Genomic DNA, 20445 nt, shown 5'->3' on the forward strand with positions numbered 1-20445 from the left:
GGCTTCGTCGAAGACACTTTGTTCCCAACAGTAAAGTTTAATTCTCACAGTCACAACACCACCATCCCTGTCTTGAATTGAGATTTGATGCTTTCAAGGAGCCATCGATCTGACAATGAGATACTTGAACCTGGATTGCCCCGACAACCCCAGACTCCTCTGATTGTAGTTGCGCTTCCTCCTATAATGTTTTTTTTTTCACATAAAGCCTGAGTAACAATATCAACGGCTCTAGCTGCGTGGCTTGAAAAACGTTTTTATCCATATATTTCTAGAGCAACCATAATAAGATCCAGAGACAACTTCTCTTACAAAATGTTTTATTTGTTGCTATTTTGTTAGTTTTCCTTCAAGATTTTTTTTAATATTTTTAGTATATTTAAGTATGCATTTTAATTTTTTTTTTGATAAAGAAAAGAAAGTTAAAATTTTAAAAATATACACATATAAAGTAATATATATATATATATATGTGTATTTTTAAGTAGTTAGTATATAAATATGTTTATGTGAAAAATATACACATATAAAGTAATATATATATATATATATATGTATTTTTAAGTTGTTTTCAGTTTTTTACCTGTTTATGCTATTAATAATTCCCTCTCGAAAATGTTTAATAAAAAATGGTATTTTTAGAAATGATAAAATTCCTTATTTATTCACATATACTAATACATAGTATTTATATAAAAATACAGTAAATGTCATATACAGTAAACATCAAATTCAAATCACTAAACCAGAATACTCTCAATGGATTGGAAAGTTTTGACCTCAAAAAATTAAGCCCAATAAGAAAATACAAGAAACAAAAAACACAAACAAGTGACAGATAGAGATGTCTGTCTTTGAAGAAGATTCTTTCGTTATATACTCAATGATTTGTAGATCTGAATCTGTGTATTTTCAATTTTGAACCAAAGAAGGTATAGTTCGTTTTATCGTTTAGTTAAACCATTCAGTCTCCACTGTTTTTGTTTTGAGATGTACATAAAGTGTGGAGCGAATGGCTGTTTCTATTTATCATAAAAAGACTCTGATGTGAAGTGCAAATGTGTAAATGCAGTTCTCTAGTTGCAGATCGTTTGTCCTAAAATCAGGTTTAGGTTTGAGTGACTGGTTAAGTTTTAAAGTCTAGCGGCATTGCAATGATGTTTAACATTGACATATTTTATTTATTGAGCAATGCATTTGCAAATCTCATTTCTTCTTGTTTGAATTTTAAATCACCAAAGCCATTGCCTTAACGGATGATAAATAGTTTAAAGACATTATCAGTTAATAAATACCAAACTGAGAGTAAAAGAGAAACTTATATATATACTTTATTCAGAGGGATAGATAAATATGTTTAAATACATTCATATGAACATGCTATACGGTGGCCTAAATCATATATTCTCCCCAGACAGCGGTTCTTGCAAGAACCACATAATGGTCGAGAAGTATTACATTTGCGAAGAACTTGAGCCGTTATTACCCATTTATTAAAGTATTGACCGGGCATCATATATGGGTCTCTACCAATTAAGCATTCAATATGACAAGTGGTGTAACACTCGTTGCACCAGTAGAATACTTTTGTGCAAGTATCTTTTAAATTACGTTCGCATACTTCACACCATTCTTTCTCACTTACTTCTTCACCACATGCAATTGTAAGAAAGTGTGTGTTATGCTTATACCTTGCTTTGTATGGCAAGGTTGCGCACTTGAAACATAATAAAATTGCATTTGATGCAATTTAATGGTTTTAGACATTTTATTTTGCATACGTGACATATGAGTTTTATTCCTGCGCCTAAAGCTAGGAACACGGGATGTTCATGACCTTCGTAATAAAACGGCTCAGAAATTGAAGCACACCTTACATCTAGCTTGAAGTCACATACCCCTATCCTACACCCATAGGCAAAGCCAAGAGAACGACGACCACAAGTGTCGCAATGGACAATGTTGTAATGGACATTATTGTAAGTATATCTCTTGGGGACCTCCAATATAAGTGGATGAGGATGTAACGCATGCTGGATTCTACGAGGAGCTTTAGCACATGTTTCATGGAGGATGAACTCACACTCCATACAAACATAGAAGTTACCTTCATATATAGGAAGGACACACGCTTGACAAAGCATGTTTTCATCATAAAATTTGCTAACCTCGAGTCGGAGATGATGGTCATGAAGAAAATAAAGTATCACTCCTTCAGATATCACCTCGAACGGCCCATCATCTTGTGTTATATCCAATATTTCTGGTACACCTTCGAGTTCTTTTCCATCCCATACATCCTTCCCAATAGCGCATATTGAATGAACAACATAATCGCTACACGTGTCACAAGTATATGCAGCATAATCAGCGCTAATACTTGAACGACAAACTCCACAAAACCATTCTCTAGATGGAAGGGAAAGAGTGAAGGAGATACGATGGCGATGACGTGATATCTTGATGATGTGTGGGTAATTCATACAATCATTATGAGCAACAAAGTTACATCTGAAACAAACGTAGGTGGGATAAATTTTTCTCAAGATACCACAAAGGTTACAAGTTAAGGAAGTTTGTTTAGGGAAAAAGGTGAGAGAGTGGACATGATTTTTTGGTGGGTCTATAACAAAGGGGATTGGGTTCATCGCACAGATTGGATGCATAAAAGTCTGACATATGGTACAATGATAAACCAACCAATGTGCTCTTCTTCCGCAACACAAACACTCAATTTTGCGAGACATATCATCATGAAAGAAAAGTTGGAGAGAATGCTCAGGATGGAAAGGGTGTTTGATTTTAGGTGGAGATTGAACGCATTCTTTGTGTAATTTTACGCTACAGTAGTTACAAAAATAATAGTCTGTGCCGAAATTTGAGCCTTGGCATATGTGGCATCCACCATTGGCATCAAATTCTCTATTGTTGCACCAAAACAAAGGGAGTACATGATGATCATTAGAGTTTCTTGTTGTAGGAAAGACGTACTCTGGGGAAGAACTAAGCGGAAAAGTGTCTGAACTTCTAGAAGACATGTACTTCAGCCGTCGTAATCGAGGGCATAAGAAAAGAGGTTGGAGAGGAAGGTCAGTGGAAAAGGTTGGGGACTGTGTTTGTGGTATAGGACAATACTTAGGGTGATGGTACATCAGTAATAGTTTGCCATCCTTTTCAACCTCATGAAATGCACCGTTAGAATACATGTCACACACTCTTTTAGTCTTTCTTTATTGTACGTCTGCTCAGGGCTCTTTTTAAAATTATTTTATCAAACAAGATTGATATCAAGTTCTTAACAAATTTTCACTATAAATAATTGAAAATTTGATTCTAAAAGTTTTCTTCTAGTGGTAATAAATAATGTTCTGCTTATTCATTGCATGCAAACAAAGAATAACTTTTTCTTTGCATGTAAACAAAGAATAACTTTTCTTTGCAGTTAGCTTTCGCTAAGATTTCCCGATTCTTTTAGATTCTCGATCAATTAATTAGTGTCAAATCTTATAGAATATGAGAAGTTGGTTTTCAACTTTTGCTAAGAACATTACACTTGACTTGCTATATTTCTCAGGAGCTGTATTTGTTTTTTTTGGACCTAATTAACTATAGTTTGGACTCAATTAACTACAAGCCCATAAAACAAAAAAAAACCCATCAACATTAGATTAAACCAACATTAAATTAAATTAAATTATATAATATGAGAAGGTTTTTTTCAACTTTTACTAAGAAGATGACACTTGGATTGCTATATTTCTGACAACTGTATTTTTTTTTGGACCTAATTAACTACAAGCCCATAAAACCAAAAAAAACCCATCAACATTAGATTAAACCAACATTAAATTAAATTAAATTTCTTGGTTAAACCATCAACATACTTTCTTGGTTTCATCTTGTAACTATACCAACATTAAAGTAAATTTATAGGTTTGAATTCTTGGATTTAATTTCTATGTTTGAATCTTATATAATTTTCACGGGGACAAGCGGAATCAAATTTAAGTAAGATGGTGGAACTATACCAACATTAAATTTCTATATTTAAGTAAATTAGTTTAAATTTTTAAAAAATTTGTTTCTATAAAATTAAATTATGAACATAATTACTTAGGTTTGATTTGAAAGAATACCATCAGTTTATGCATTGTCTTATATCTACCGACTATTTTCCTCAGTTTTTATATTTGTTTATATTACTTCTCACTTTTAACATATTATTTTTGAAACACTTGCACAATGTATATATTATGTTTATCATAGATATCATTTATCAAATATTATATATAATTATCATAACATTATAATTTTCAAATAAGAAAGAATTAAATATTATCATAATTAAATTTACGATATTGACAAAAAAAATCCGATAATTAAAGATTTAAATATTAATATCATAATTTTGGAAAACTATAATGTGATGGTTATTTGGACAAAAAAAGTATAATATTTGTTTCACAGTTTTTGTGCCAAAAGATCAAATCAATTTATTCTAAAATAATTTCAAAATATAAAACAATATGATATTTTATATTTCTTGAATATTAATCATTAACACAATTTATTGCATATTATTTCTTTAAAATGTAACTTCCATGATGTTTGAAAAAATTGAAAAGCAAATCTTTCATCAAATGAATACACTTTAATGTATTAATTGCAATTCAATTAGTGTTTTACAGAAAAAAAAATACAGACAAAACTTATGGTATATTTATACTCTGAAATAGGGTTTTCCTCTCTCGCCATAGGCGTTTCCTCAAACCAACCGTTTCACAGCAAAACCCTCGTTCTCCACCTTTTCCGGCCAGCGTCGGCTTCTCCGGCATCGGCCATCGTTTGTTTTGTTTTCTTTGTGCAATTGCTTTTACATCTCCTAATTACCACACAGATTTAAAATTTCAGTAACTAAAACTGGCAAATCGAGATTATCAAACCCACGCAACTTGCCTCTTCACGACAATGGTGTTACATGGACTAAGTCCATCATTTCCAAATCAGACTATGGTCACCCCATCAGATCAATCCTTGATTTGGATTATCTATCAAATCGTTGAGATTTCACTAATCTATATGAGAGATTCATCTCATCTCCATTGTCGCTCGTTTCACGTAGTGTCGATTCGAAAGAATTGTGATGTCTTTCTTTGTAGAAAGTTTTTTTCCGGTGTGCTCGGTCACTGCCGGTGGAATTTCCGGGTTTCAACCGGTGAATGTTCTCTTACCCAAAGGTATGGAGTTTTAACATGGGTTTTTGATCCTGGAATTAATGGAGGAATCAGTCTGCTAATCAGAATCCGAAATAGATGTGGTGTTAAAATGAAGGCGATGAATGATGATGGTGACAACTTTTCCTGGTTGAAACCCTTTCTTCTACTAAAACTGGTTCGTCGTTTTATTCACTTGATGTGTCCAAGACACGAGCGTGATGGGAATGACAGTTGTGGTGAGTGACTATGATGATGATTATTTCTCTTTCCTTTGGTCGGAAATTTCTACGTCTATGAAAAGGAAAATCATGTTCAATAATCGGCAACGATGGGTTAGGCATTTCCAGCATATCGCTTTGAGTTTCAGAAGACAAGATTCAGAATCACTCCAAGCAACTATTCAGTTTTTTCTATTAACAAAAGTAATGCGAAAAGCATTTTGGAGTTTCATCTATAAGGTGATAGCCAATTACGAGTATGTGAAGGAGGGACGTAACAGATTTTATCTGTTAGCCTGTAAGGCTTTATTAGAAAGCAGGGTCACTTCCACTCTTTCATCGAAATTATATTCAATTTCCTATATTTGTGTCATTGGTTGTATTTGAGTGACTCATGTATCATGTAAAACTCTTTGCGATATAATATATTTGATTTGTCGAAAAAAAAAATATTCTTTGAAATTTAATCATAACTTCCATAATGTTTGACCAAAAAAATATGAAAAACCTCTCATACTACTAAAAAATTTATCTATAAATAGCTAGACAAAGTCTTCATCTAACATCATATTCTACCTCTCACATAATTTTCTAAATTTTGTAATATTAAACTTTTTTTCTTTATGTGACATTTATAGGTTTTGAAATAAATAAGTTAAGTTGAAATTTTGAAGCATATACAGAAGTGAACATCTGAAATGTGGTTGTTTATTAGAAAGAGTTAGATGAAGAAGGTCTTAGGCACATAACACATTCTCACTTGTAAATGGTGTTTCGAATGCCTATTTTGTATATTAATGTTGTAATTTGTTTTTCTTTTTATCCATTTGATAAATTTTAAATATAAAAATATTAGTTTTTGATCATAATTCATAAACCATAATAGATTCTATATCTTAGTCACAATATTTATGCTACTTATTACCATGCTATATTTTATACAAGTGTGTTTGTATGTATTACCCATGAAAATGAGTTTAAACAAATATTAACTGTTTCAAATAATATTACTTTAAATTTGTTCCTTAACGTTACAACTGTGTTTCTATATATTTATTAACTTTGTTTCCCATAACCATTTCCATAGTCCTTTATTTTATTGACAGGTTATGACTTCTAATAAAAAAAGGTTTTGCGATGTTTAGAGTTAAGGGTCGAGGAAGATTTGGACGTCTAGGTGATATATAACTCATGATATGGGTTTTCAAAGCCATGTGATTCTTCCAAATTCAGTTTTTATTTTCTTACACACTTTAGTCTTAATTATTTTCTTTAAATATAATTAACATCTAATTTCTTTTCACAACATTTTTGTATGGGTTATACTATGTATGCACTTTTTTCGTCTCATATTTTTTCTAGCCATGATCGATTGTTGATGATGTCATGATAGTGCTTACCCGCAAGCAGAGAAAGACAATGGGATTTGACCATGTGTGCAAGTTTCACCAATACGCATTTCACAAGACTCACATCTACCATGTTTTTATTAATTCGAAAGATCCAAATATCACCCTAATTAAGCTAATCCTAGTTACATTCTAGAGAGAGAGACGGAGGGAACCAAAAAGAAAAACAATGTCTTTGAGAAGTAGGAAAATTTGAGTTATCTCTTATTCCACCCATTAATTACATGGTTTATAGAAATAAAAACATAGAAAGAAAAAAAAACATATCTGGTGAACAATTATTTTATTGTTCTCTTAGGTTATGTAGTTAACACTAAAAAAGTAACTCGATAATAAAATGGTATTTTACTCTTTTTCGTTGGTCATTTTGCGTATAATACAACATATCTCTATATATATATATATAAAGAGAAAAATATTTAGAATAATATATCAATATATATTTATAACATTTTTTAACTCAATTCTAAACTAAAATTCAGTTTGCATTTAGTATGTTCAATAGATACAAAGTATGTGATTAAAATATAGAAATACCTAACATAGAACTTTCTTTTCCAAATGCAATTAATCAAGAAACAGAAAGAATTCTACTTCTAGAACACAAATGTGTTTGAAGTCATTTGTATAATTCATTAAAATTAAATTATTTTATTGCTAAAACATTCAAATTATAATAATAAAGTTTTTAAGCATGTGTGAAGCATGCTGGTAATATATAAATATCAAAATTATTTATGCTATCTTTAATTATCTAATTAATGAAATTTATTACACAGAGAATGAAGAAATAGCATGAGTTTCGGCACAAGAAGAGGTTATTCGAGAAATTCAAGCTATTGTCTCGTTCTTCTTGGAGGTTTCTGGTTTTAGAAGATATTGATGTTTTATAGATTATGTTAAAAGCGGACAAACTAACACATAATGTTCATGCTCAGCCGCATTTAATTTTATATGTAATCAATGTTCTTTTTCCAACGTAAAAAATATTTATACGTCTTGATTGTGCATCATTACATGAAGAGCTCTATATATTATGGGATATAAACTAAATATTTTGAAGTAGCCTTTTATATTAACAAAAGTTTTCAGCTTAATGTTTAACTAATCAATAATCATTCATTTTAAGTAACTGTGAATACTTATTAAAAAACAAAATAAGTAACAAATATAAGATAATTTATCAACAGAAAGTATAAAATTTTAAATATTTAATAAATCTAAGATATATTAAAATTATTATAAAGTTATAGATGCGCTAGTCTACTTCTAGTAGATTAATAAGATCTGATTAACCTATGCTCGGTTGAAACCTAAACTGGAAAACTCGTGATGGACTAGAAAGTTTTGGGCTCCAAAAATTAAGCCCAATAAAAAAATACAAGAAACAAAAAAACACAAATCTCCCTTTATTACCGATTTTGCCATTTTAATTTCCAAGCTTTGAAAAGACAAACAAGAGAGAGATTCGCGAGTTCTTCGTTCGTTCTGCTTTTTGTGTTGGAGAGAGAATAATTTACTAACTTCAAATAGGTTAGTGAATTGAGTAAATTCCTGCTTAACAATACTATCATTCGTGACAATTTTAACAATATATAAAGCAACAAATAACTACTTTTATGTGAAAGTTTTCTCATAATCAATCCCAACGGTCTCTCTCTTCATCTTTCTCGCAAAGAACGCTTTGGATACTCTGCTTTTGCCGGCAAAAACGAAACCATGGGTGGTTGTTGCGTCTCAACGCCTCTCGTGAACGATCAACCTCCTCCGCAACAGCCACAGACTCAGCATGTCGAACCCAAGAACGATGAAGTCAATAACGACGAACTCAAGAACGACGGATTCATCAACTGGCCTTTCACAGAGTTCTCCCTCTCCGATCTCACGACGGCTACCAAGAACTTCAGTTCCGACGAGATCATATCAGAGAACCGAGAAGAATCTTCCAATGTCGTCTTCAAAGGTCTTTTATCAGAGAATCTTGGCTTCGTCGCTGTCAAAGTATTCAAGATTACGCCTCAGGAGGATCATCCTGACTACTTCGCGGTACCGTAACCTTTTCTTTTCCTGTAAAGCTTATCAACTTTGCGACGTTCGTTGATCTCTTTTGATTGGTTTGACTCTTTCTCTTTCAGAAAGTCGCAAAAGAAGTTGGGAAGCTAAAGCACAAGAGACTCGTCAAGTTGTTAGGATACTGCAGCGATGAAGATGAAGGGTTTCTTGTTGCAGAGTTCATGCCTAACGATACTCTTGCTAAGCGTTTGTTCCATCGTATGATTCCTCCTCTCTTCATCTTCTTCTTTTGTGAATCTGAGGTTAACGACGCTGCGTTGTTGGTTTGTGTGACATGATTGTGATTTGTGCATGTAGAATCGATTGAAACAGAGCTTATTGGGTTCTCTGTTTTGAATCTAAAGACATAGAGCGTCTGCATTGTTGATTTAGATCTGTACATGTATCTGCTTGTAGGAACGGTTGAATCAGAACGTGTTAGTATTCTCTGTTATTGAAGTTTGTATCGGTTGTGTGATTGACAGAGAAAAACATGGAATGGTCAATGAGGTTGCGAGTGGCGTATCATATAGCGGAAGCATTGGATTATTGCAATACCGCTGGTTTTGACTTGTACAATAATCTAAGTGCTTACACAGTTCTGTTTGATAAGGTGTGTAATTTAAAACAATATTTTCATCATGCCTATGTCTTCTCTCGTGTGATCTTATAAGGATGCTACACTGTTTTATAATGGATGTGTTGAAGGATGGTGATGCGTGTCTATCCAGTTTCGGCTTGGTGAAGGGGATCAATGATGATCAAAGATCAACAGGTAACAAATACGCATTTCTCTCTTCGTATCATTCTTACTATTATGATCAAAATGTGATGGTATACTCTCATTTTCAGGAAGTGTGAACCCTCAAAATGTGACGTACAGATTTGGCACTATCCTTGTGAATCTGATAAGTGGGAAGCAAATTCCTCCAAGCCATGTAAGTCATCTCTTGCTTTCTTAGTTGTGTGAATAAACCATTCATCTTATTAATTTCTACCATTGTTAATTTCTTGCAACACAAGTCATATATAAGTCGATTAATTAGTTGTTATTATCTTGCTTTCTAGGCTCCTGAGATGATACTTGGAAAGACTCTTGACCAGTTGGTAGATCCATACCTGAAGGGGAGGTTCTCCATGGATGAAGCTACCACAGTTTTCAAACTCGCCACTCAATATCTGCGGCACGAGGATCAAGAGAGTCCCACCACAAGAGAGATTGTTGCAACGCTTGAAACCTTGCTAACTAGACCACAAGTAATGACCTTATCATCATATTCATAATTTCGTCATTCTTTGTTTTTTTTTTTAATCTCGCATTCATGTTAAACTTGATCTTCCTGCTTGTAGGTTCCATCTCATGAAGTGATTGAAACGACAACGCAACAAGAGGAGGCATCATCGTCAACTCATCTTTCGCCACTAGGAGAGGCCTGTTCGAGAATGGACCTTGCATCTATTCATCAAATCCTGGTGTCGACAGCATACAACGATGACAAGGATTTAATCGAGGTAACCAAACTCATCAATTCTTAAACATGACTTACAACTAATTTGGCATCAAAGAGGCTAACTATTATTTTATTTGTTCATGAGTTAAGTCATCTTTCAGAGAATGGACAGAGGTGCAAGAACTTCAAGACGTACGAAAACAAGGTGACCAAGCCTTCGAAGAGCAAGACTTTAAAACCGCCATCGCCTTTTATTCGCAGGTAGTTATAACATTCTCTGCCTTTCAGCAAGCATATTGGTATTCACAGTTCATTGAGAATAGGAAACTGGTGTACCCAAGTGTTTATGCCAGGCGTAGTATAAGCTATCTGTTCTGCAATGAGCCAGATAACTCTCTCCTTGATGGGATGACAGCACAAAATGTGTACCCGGATTGGCCAACCGCCTTCTACTTGCAGTCTGTGGCCTTAGCCAAACTCAACATGAACTCTGACTCTACTTATATGTTGAAAGAAGCAGCTATTCTTGAAGCAAAGAGACATCAACAGTGAGAAAGGATCTTGATTTTGCATATTTCCTTTAGGATAAAATGTGAATTAATAATAATAGATTTGACATTTTTGTTTGTTTCTGATTGAGAGAAGTCTTGTGTAAATTCTGAGTTTAGAATTAAAACAAGCTGAAACCTCTTTTTATGTGAATCTTCATTTTCATCTTTTGCATTTGGGTTTATAGATAGAGGAAGAAAGTCTTATTTGTGTAAAGATCCAATGTTTGTCTATGGAGATGGCACGTAGACTACTTAGCTTAACTCTTATAAAAGGTTAAGTGTATAACAATCATGCATGAAACTAGAAGAGAAACAACAAGTTCAACAACGGTGTTAGCAACCCTCTTGTCTTGGATTTAGATAATATTCAATCAACAAAATTCAAGAACATGAACACACAAGTGTGGCAAGAAATGGGTGTGTAAAGTTTTGTCACATATATTAAAGATCTCATGTCTTGTTCTTGTGGTCATGTCTCCGTAGTCCGTACTCACACGTATTGTAGTTTGTGACAGGAAAAGTAGACAAGATCCAAGTTTAGAATATAGAGGTTATATTACATTGTGGAGATCGTCGATTGTGATCGAAGAACGAGAAGTACTCAATTTGCTGCTCCTCTCTAGTCTCTTCAGACTATTCATATCAGAAAATGATGCTTATATTCTCATTGTAGGGAACGTGAATACAGAGAGTGTGACATAAAGATTTCTTGTGAATCTGCTTACTGGAATCCAAATTCTTTCAAGCCAAGTAAGTGATTTTGTTCAAGTCCTCACCTTGACTTTTGTGAATTGTGATCATTAGATTCTCTTTCATTGTCAAATTCTTGCAACACAAGCCACAACTTAGTGAGTTGTTAACTTGTTGTTCTCCTGATTCTAGGATCTTGAGATGATTGATGGAAAGGATGTTACTGATCTGAATGTTTGAAATGCGAGTATAAAAAGAGTCATCACAACAGAGCTTGTTGCAACACTTAAAGCCTTGCATACTAAAACTCAAGTAACTTTAATCGTATCCTTGATGATTTCTCTCGCGTTCGTTTTACAAAACCGATCTGTTTTTGCAGAGTTATAATGTTTTTGAAAATGTTATTTCTGCCTTAGTTACTAGAGTCTAGATAATTTACAAGTAAATTGTACAACACAATTTATGTTTTTTTTTTTGGTAGGAACATAACCTATGCATATATTGATAATTAATTTATAAATTCATTCTTACTAAACCTCACTATTTTTATCACCGAATAAAGTAATGTAAAATTAGTTTAGATTACATATTTATTTTTATAAATTTTGAGAATTACCAGTTTTACTATACCGATTTTCCAAATATCACTAATAATTTGTATGAAAATTTATAAATTTTTAAAATTACTAGGTTTTGAACCCATGCAATGGGTAGGTTTACTTGACAAATTTTGGTGAAAATCTTATTATATAAAGTTTTATGACAAAATTACTAATTAACGAGATCGTGACACGTGTCAATTGTATCATTCAGATGTTGACACATGTTATTTATTTATTTTTTTTATAAACGTAGTAGGAAAACTTAATTATATCTACAGAATTTTACATATTTATATTTTTAAAAATTTATTTTCTAAATCAAAAAGGAAAACTAACAAAATCAATATATTTTATAATTTATACATGTGTTCTTGATAAAATTTGACATGTGTAATCAAAAACTTAATTTATTAAGCATGTATATTAATCAATAAATAATGAATAACAAAGTTAAAAAGAATAACATAAGTTATTAACATAATTTTAGTCAGATATTAATTGTATTTATCGTTGTAATATAAACTTAAAAAGAAAAAATTTCAATACATGATGTGTATTACTATAGTTTTAGATGTTTTATCTTAAAGATTTTAATGCATGTAGTAAAATGAAAAACCTAAAAATAATAGAAAAATTGAGTTTGTAGGCAAGATATTTTGGTTAATTAATGAGAATTGACAAAAGTATTACTTATAAAATTATGACATATAGAAGAATAATATCTAGGATATTTTTGGATTTCCAAAATTTTTGTGGATGTTAACTGATTTTTTACTGATTATTTTATTGTTAAATTTAAAATACTAACCAATATACATATTATCTCATACGATGCTCATATTATTTTTTATTAAAATTTTAACTCTAATACATGAAGAAGTGAATTATGGATTTACGATGAAATAGACATGTGATTACTAAACTGAATGTCTAGCACTGAAATTTATTTAAGTTTATTTTTTTCAAATATTAATATGTATCATCTTTAAAAAAATCATTTAAAAATAGGGTGATTTTCAAAAATATCACTTTTCCTATGTCACTTTTAAGAAATACTCTATCATGTTGTCTATTTTCAAAAATCCGTCTTTTCTATGTATAAAACAACTAAATTCTAGGCCCTAAATTCCAAATACCAAAATAAAATCCCTCAAACCTAAAAAAAATTCCAAAAATTAATTTAACATGTTGTAATTGTGTAAAAGAGTGTAAAAATAAAAATGTTCAAAAAAAAGTATTTTTGAAAAGGGGTATACCAAAAAGGGTATTTCTAACAAATTCTCTTAAGAATATTAGTAATATTTTTTACATTTGATTTTATAATTTCAACACATGTATTTTTGTAATGCATATGTTAAAACATAAGATAATTCGAAATAAATTATAATTTATAGGAATGAATATTAAGTTATTTGATGAGAATGTCTCTATGTTTTTATATATGTTTTTATTTTATAAATTTCACTCATTTAAAACTGATTATGACATGAGGTAAAATTAGTACTTATTAGATAACAACATAACAAATACATCTTAAATAATGTTGATTCAGTTTTTTGTTGTGAATTGTATTTTGTTAATTTTTATTTGTATTTATGATTCTTACTAAGATACAGATTTGATATAATGTATTAATTGTGTCTGATATAAAATATTTAGTTATATGCATTAAGATGAAATGTATAATTAAACTTAAAATATGGTTTATTATGAGGGTATAGATATTTAAATGGTACTTCCAATCCTATAAAAGTTTTAAGGTAAAAACACAAAGATTAATAAACAATAAATATTTTGTCATTTATAAAATTTCAACCAATAAAAAAATATACTGCATAGTTCAAATAGTCATAAATTGTTATATTAATAGAAATTGTACGTAGAAATTAGAGAAAATATTATAAAATAGAGCAAAAGAAAGCCTTAAAATTCTTATATAATTGAACTGAGAATGTATTAAAATGAAATATGATAGGTTTATATTCAATATTAAAATGTTACAAGATTAATTCTAAAAACATGTATATTACTACTTAATTATTCTAAATAATTTTAATTTTTACCCGCGTAATAACGTTGGTCTTATCTAGTTATATATGATCGATGACAATTATGAAATATTATCTTACAGAAAACTTTAAATTACTATTTAGGCAAAACTTTTATTGCAGATACACATTTAACAAAAAATATAAATATCAGTTGTGCTAAAAAGTCAAATCTGATCAAAAGAATCATGAATTTAACTGGATTTTGAGGCGAGGCGGATCGAACATTCAAACTGGTGATCTTGCATATACTAAACCATTTATTTGATCACTAGACAAACAAACCATTTTTAGAATCATGAATTAATCTTGTTTTCTCATATTTAATTGACCGTATCATCTATGTCTTCGTATTTTTTTCCACTGTTTTCTTCCTCTTCATATTCTTTCTCGTCATTTTCATTCTCAAATTTTCATGATGATTGTCATCATTACTTTTATCGTCTGGTTCTTCGTTATACTCTTCTTTTTCCTATTCCTCGTCAGTTTATTCACATTCTTCCACTGAATAATTATTTAAAACCTTCTTTTTAGACTACCACATAACTTGTTAACCCATCAAACTCCAAACCCAAAATCATTACCTCTTTTCTCGTTAAATTTCATGGATCTGCATAGTCACCACATGCACTTAATTATTGATACTTTCTGTAACGCCCGCGAACCAAAATCCCAATTTGGGATGTGCATCGATCGACGCAAGGTTACGTCGGTCGATGATAGGTATACATTTGTGGGACGACTTAAGTTAAATGCTCGTTTTGTTGAGTTTTTGGTTTGGAAACCCTAAGGACGGATAGAAAAGGAGAATGCTCGACGTTATAGAGAGGTTTAGCCACTTAAGTCGTTCCCGAGAGAAAAAGAAAGAGAGAAAAACTTCTAAAGGTTTCTGAGAGCGTTCTTGGTGAGTTCTAAGCCGTTTTTAGAGAGATATGTCTCTGTGAGTGGAGATCTGAGGCTGAGGACGTGAAAGGAGCTTTCTCGGAGGCTATTTTCGTGGGTTTTAGAATCAGATTCATCATTCTCAAAGGTGATTGTGTGACTGTGGCTGATCTAAGCGATTAGATGCTTGTTTTGTGTGAATTTGGTTGTTGATTGCTTGCTTGCATGTGTGTGAGTGTTTGTCGTGAGTTTTGTGGCCTTTGGGGACGTTTCTGGATCCACAGAGCCAAGAGAAGTCAAAGGAGATCGTGTTCAGCGATGCTTCGCACGACTGCAACGATCGATGGAAGGTCTGCATCAGTCGACGCAGTTTGGGATTTGTCGAAGACGCAAGGAATTTCATCGGTCGATGCAAGGATGCAAGGAGTGCATCGGTCGACGCAGTTAGGGATTTGGAGGATTGCATCGGTCGTTGCAAAGAGTGCATTGGTCGATGCAGGCTAAGGACGTTGCATCGGCTGGCACAAGGTTTGTAGAGTCGACGCGTGCGTTCAGAGTTGTCGGGTTTGCTTGTTTCTTTGTGTATTGATTGTGTTTATCTTTTCCCTTGTGTGTATAGCTTAGTAGATGGGAGGATCACCTTACAGAGTATTTATGATTATACGCACGCATCTCATTTGTGTTTGTGGTGCAGATAAAGACAAAGTGTGATCGTGGAATCAAGGCGAAGATGAGGAGGATGTTTTAGTGGCTCGTTTATGTATTGTTTGGCTTCTGTTGGGTTGCTAAAGTTGAATCGTTAGAATGTTGCTAGGTTGCTAGTTTAATGTTTAGTTACTTTGTTGGAAGTTTTATGACTGTTTATGATGAATTAATTTTTGGTTTATTGGTTATTGGATTAATGATATCGTTTTATGGTATCCGTTGTTGGTTGATTGGGGTTAGGTTGTTAAAGAGTATGAGATCACAAGTTTAATAAGATATTAAAAAAAAAAGTGGGTCGAGTCTTTTCACTTTAACTCGTATATTTATTCAGTTCACTACAAGAAAACATGGAATTGCCGACTACAAAAACAGTCACTAAACAATCGCAAATACGTAGTAACAACTGCTTGGCGACTGAAAACCGTTGTTGCTAAAAAGAGCGTCACTAATAATAAGCCGCTAAACAGCCGGCAAATAGCTACGAATTGGCGACTAATAGTTTTGGTCGTTGTTCCGTCGCGAAATAGTCGCTAAAATGGCGACTGAGTTGCAACGCTATAGTGACTGATTTGGCTACTCATTTGCGACTGTTTTGGTTACTAATCTGTGTACGTTTTCGTGACTGTTTTACGACTGTTTAATTATCGATTTATCAGGTTTTAATCTTGTAAATTGGGTCAAATTGAATTATTTGATTTTGTAATACCAAAACAGATTATGAAAACTATAACAAAAACTTAACAAACATGAAATTAAACAAAGAAGTCTCAACATACATAAGTTCTAAAATAAACATCCAAACACAACTTCCAAATGTTTAAGTACAAACATTACAAATGTTTAGGTCATGAGGGAATGAGGGATAGTGAAGGACCCACCTAACTTTGAACATGAGCAGGGTCAGGGTTATTCGTTTCAGACTCGACGAAGGCAACATAGTTTGGGTTAGTCTTGAGGAAGCTCACCAAGCGTTTGATCTCTGCTTGTTGCTCAGCTGCAACCCGGGAAGCCTCAGCTTCGAGCTCTGCTTGTAGAGCTGCTTGTTGCTCTATTTTGCGGTTAGCTTCTTCAAGCTGTTGTTGCAGGCTTTTGAAAGAAGAAGAGCTTTCAGGGAACTTCCGCTTGCCATTGATGAAACTCCCTAGGCTTCAAACTCCAAAGTATGTTCCTCTATCGCTTATGAAAGTAGACTGCATAACAAAACAGAGAAAAAGTTAACATCATTACTTACCAATGAAAAACTTAATAGCATATTAGAAAGAAGCAACATTACCTGAAGAAATAGCTAATCATCCTCCTCGTGAGATAGCTCCGATCGACGTGATATACCATGAGAAGACTCGTCATTGTCCAGAGCAACCAACTTAGCTTCCCTTTTTTTCTTATATGCCTCATGAACTGCTTACGCCTTCTTATCCACAAAAGTCCCATCTTTTCTGGTATGAGTCCTAACGAAAACTTCAGGAATAGTTAGCGGTCTTCCCAATTCAACTTCCTGAAAAGTTAGACAATGAAAAGGTTAGATAATGAACCATCTGATGTAACTTATTAAACATTGAAAAGGATAAGTCACCATCTCTTGTTCGATTTGTAAGTAAGACTTTGGCCCTGATACATGCTTGTGAGGGCCAAGACCATTACGGTCAGACATTCTAGCTGCTGAAGCGGTTGCACTCTTTGCCATGGCTTCTTCTGTGTTCCAATAGTCACACATTTCTTTCCAAAGAGTTTTCTCAATCCAACTTGGTTTTGCATGATCTCGCTGAGCTGCTGCCTTGGAAACCATGTCTTTCATACGGTTTTTACAAGTGGTATAGAACTTTTCCTGAACCACATCGGTTAGTGAGGGATCCCAGGTGTGTGTTTTCTACAAAAGAAGAAAAGTGTTAGTGATCAACCAATCCCAAAAAATACTATAAATAAATAAATAAAATTGTAAGGAGTAGAAGTTTACCGCGAATTCCAAGAAGTATCTTTCTCTTCTTTGATTAGGAACACAAATCCAACTGTAATATGGCCCATCAAACTTGTTTGTAAACACTTTTGTAATCTGACCCTTATCCTTACCAAACCTGAAAACACAAACAAATTGAAAGTTAAATTATAATCAACAACAAACCTACTAATCTAATCAACAACTAATCGACAACAACAACAAACCTACTGATCCAATCAACAAACCTACTNTAGCTAATCATCCTCCTCGTGAGATAGCTCCGATCGACGTGATATACCATGAGAAGACTCGTCATTGTCCAGAGCAACCAACTTAGCTTCCCTTTTTTTCTTATATGCCTCATGAACTGCTTACGCCTTCTTATCCACAAAAGTCCCATCTTTTCTGGTATGAGTCCTAACGAAAACTTCAGGAATAGTTAGCGGTCTTCCCAATTCAACTTCCTGAAAAGTTAGACAATGAAAAGGTTAGATAATGAACCATCTGATGTAACTTATTAAACATTGAAAAGGATAAGTCACCATCTCTTGTTCGATTTGTAAGTAAGACTTTGGCCCTGATACATGCTTGTGAGGGCCAAGACCATTACGGTCAGACATTCTAGCTGCTGAAGCGGTTGCACTCTTTGCCATGGCTTCTTCTGTGTTCCAATAGTCACACATTTCTTTCCAAAGAGTTTTCTCAATCCAACTTGGTTTTGCATGATCTCGCTGAGCTGCTGCCTTGGAAACCATGTCTTTCATACGGTTTTTACAAGTGGTATAGAACTTTTCCTGAACCACATCGGTTAGTGAGGGATCCCAGGTGTGTGTTTTCTACAAAAGAAGAAAAGTGTTAGTGATCAACCAATCCCAAAAAATACTATAAATAAATAAATAAAATTGTAAGGAGTAGAAGTTTACCGCGAATTCCAAGAAGTATCTTTCTCTTCTTTGATTAGGAACACAAATCCAACTGTAATATGGCCCATCAAACTTGTTTGTAAACACTTTTGTAATCTGACCCTTATCCTTACCAAACCTGAAAACACAAACAAATTGAAAGTTAAATTATAATCAACAACAAACCTACTAATCTAATCAACAACTAATCGACAACAACAACAAACCTACTGATCCAATCAACAAACCTACTAAACTAATCGACAACAATAACAAACCTACTAATTCAATTCTAATCATTCTAATCGTTCTAATCACTCTAATCAATCTAATCTACACACACAATCCTTACCAAGTAGTTCCACGCTCTAATGTGGGAGAGAGGACAGTGGTGTACAACTCACGGCCTGGCTCGACGAGCATGGTATGTAAAGAAGCGAGTACATCAGTTGGGAGATGTGAGTCCCTTAAACCGTCATCATCAGAATCAGCTTGGTCTTCTTCTTTTCTGATGCGAGTTCTGCGCTTGAGAACTGTGGTGCGATCCAGAGCCAGCTCGAGGTTGAGAAGACAATGGATGATGATTTGAGACCTGAGGAGACTGTCGAGGTAGTGGAGACTGTCGAGGTAGAGTCGAGACCTGAGGAGACTGTCGAGGATGATTCGTGACTGATAGTTGAGGAGATTGTCGAAGTGGACTCGAGAATTCTGGTGGATCCATCGCAGAGGCGAGAGGTTGAGGAAAAGGACGCCTGATTGGAGTTTCGCCGGAAGGGGCTGCTCCTGGAAAGCTCCTGGAAAGCTCCTCGAGTTATGGAACAGGTTTTTCGGAGTTGGATAGTCTCCATAATTAGCCATCGGTCTCGCTGGAGGCTGGAGGATTGGGACAGGAATTCCCTGAGAATCAGTGTCTAGGTCTCGTTGGTTCGCCGGCGTGAAGGCATACTGGCTGGGAAGATTCGCGGGTCTTCGATTCTCCGGTTGTGAGGTTCGAGTGGTCGGATTTGAGGAGTTTCTTCTTCCTCCTCCTCTTTTCTTTACTCCGGCCATCAACAACAAAAGAGAAACAAGAACGGGAACAACGATTTAGGGTTCTCGATTGAGAGCAATTGAGATCTAAGGTTTTCTCGGGGAAGAAGAGAAATGAGGGATTAGGGTTTTCTCGAGATGAAGATGAGATAGATTTGGGTTTGGGCCGTTTTCTTACGGACCAAATTTGGTTTAAGGCCCAAATTAAATAAATCAGTCGCTAAATAGTAGCTGCTTAGTCGCAAAGGTTGGCGACTGAAAACTTGGTCGCCAAATTAGTCGCCAATGCGCACATTGGCGACTAAAATGAGACATTTTACATTAGTATCGAATTAGCGTCTATTTGGCGACTGTTTTGTTTGTGTAGCTATTGAGTAGCAAAACAATCGCAATTCAGTCGCTAAATTTAGCGACTGTGTTTTAAGTCGCAAATTGCAGTCGGTAATTCCATGTTTTCTTGTAGTGGTTTTAGATCCACATGTATTGAAACTTCTCGAACCAAAATATTTCATACTACAAAATTACAAATTTCTTGCAGATAAAGTAATATGAACACATGTATAGCTAATAAAATGTGTTTTTCGTCGATCATTTTTCTTTAAACCTCAAAAATTAACTCAAACAACATCAAATCAAGTTCTTGCAAAGCCAGATCTTCTTCCTTAAACCCAAAAATAAAAATTTTAGTGAAGCAATATCAAATCAGCTATAAAGTCATACACAAAAACATGTTTTACACCTCATAAGAGATGTA

The 20445-nt window shown here is 33.6% G+C and overlaps 2 protein-coding genes across 2 annotated transcripts; one reads left to right on the top strand and one right to left on the bottom strand.

Annotated features, from left to right (window-relative positions):
* Positions 1586–3263, bottom strand: LOC104792067. Its single transcript, XM_010518100.2, has one exon. The coding sequence runs from the start codon at positions 3204–3206 to the stop codon at positions 1686–1688; it is 1521 nt and encodes a 506-aa protein (XP_010516402.1). The 5' UTR covers positions 3207–3263; the 3' UTR covers positions 1586–1685.
* Positions 8563–10898, top strand: LOC104792075 (probable inactive receptor-like kinase SSP). Its single transcript, XM_010518113.1, has 9 exons — positions 8563–8889; positions 8979–9114; positions 9381–9508; positions 9604–9670; positions 9748–9833; positions 9964–10152; positions 10246–10407; positions 10497–10607; positions 10656–10898. The coding sequence occupies exons 1-9, from the start codon at positions 8563–8565 to the stop codon at positions 10896–10898; spliced, it is 1449 nt and encodes a 482-aa protein (XP_010516415.1).

Source organism: Camelina sativa, chromosome 1 (genome assembly GCF_000633955.1).
Source record: "Camelina sativa cultivar DH55 chromosome 1, Cs, whole genome shotgun sequence".
NCBI classification, from domain to species: domain Eukaryota; kingdom Viridiplantae; phylum Streptophyta; class Magnoliopsida; order Brassicales; family Brassicaceae; genus Camelina; species Camelina sativa.

What these genes read in the sequence shown, in the direction of transcription:
- LOC104792067 (XM_010518100.2), bottom strand. Translation starts at nt 3,206, where the DNA reads ATGTATTCTAACGGTGCATTTCATGAGGTTGAAAAGGATGGCAAACTA.
- LOC104792075 (XM_010518113.1), top strand. Translation starts at nt 8,563, where the DNA reads ATGGGTGGTTGTTGCGTCTCAACGCCTCTCGTGAACGATCAACCTCCT. An exon ending in ATCATCCTGACTACTTCGCG is followed by an intron (nt 8,890 to 8,978) that starts GTACCGTAACCT and finishes TTTCTCTTTCAG; the next exon opens with AAAGTCGCAAAAGAAGTTGG. An exon ending in TGCTAAGCGTTTGTTCCATC is followed by an intron (nt 9,115 to 9,380) that starts GTATGATTCCTC and finishes TGTGATTGACAG; the next exon opens with AGAAAAACATGGAATGGTCA.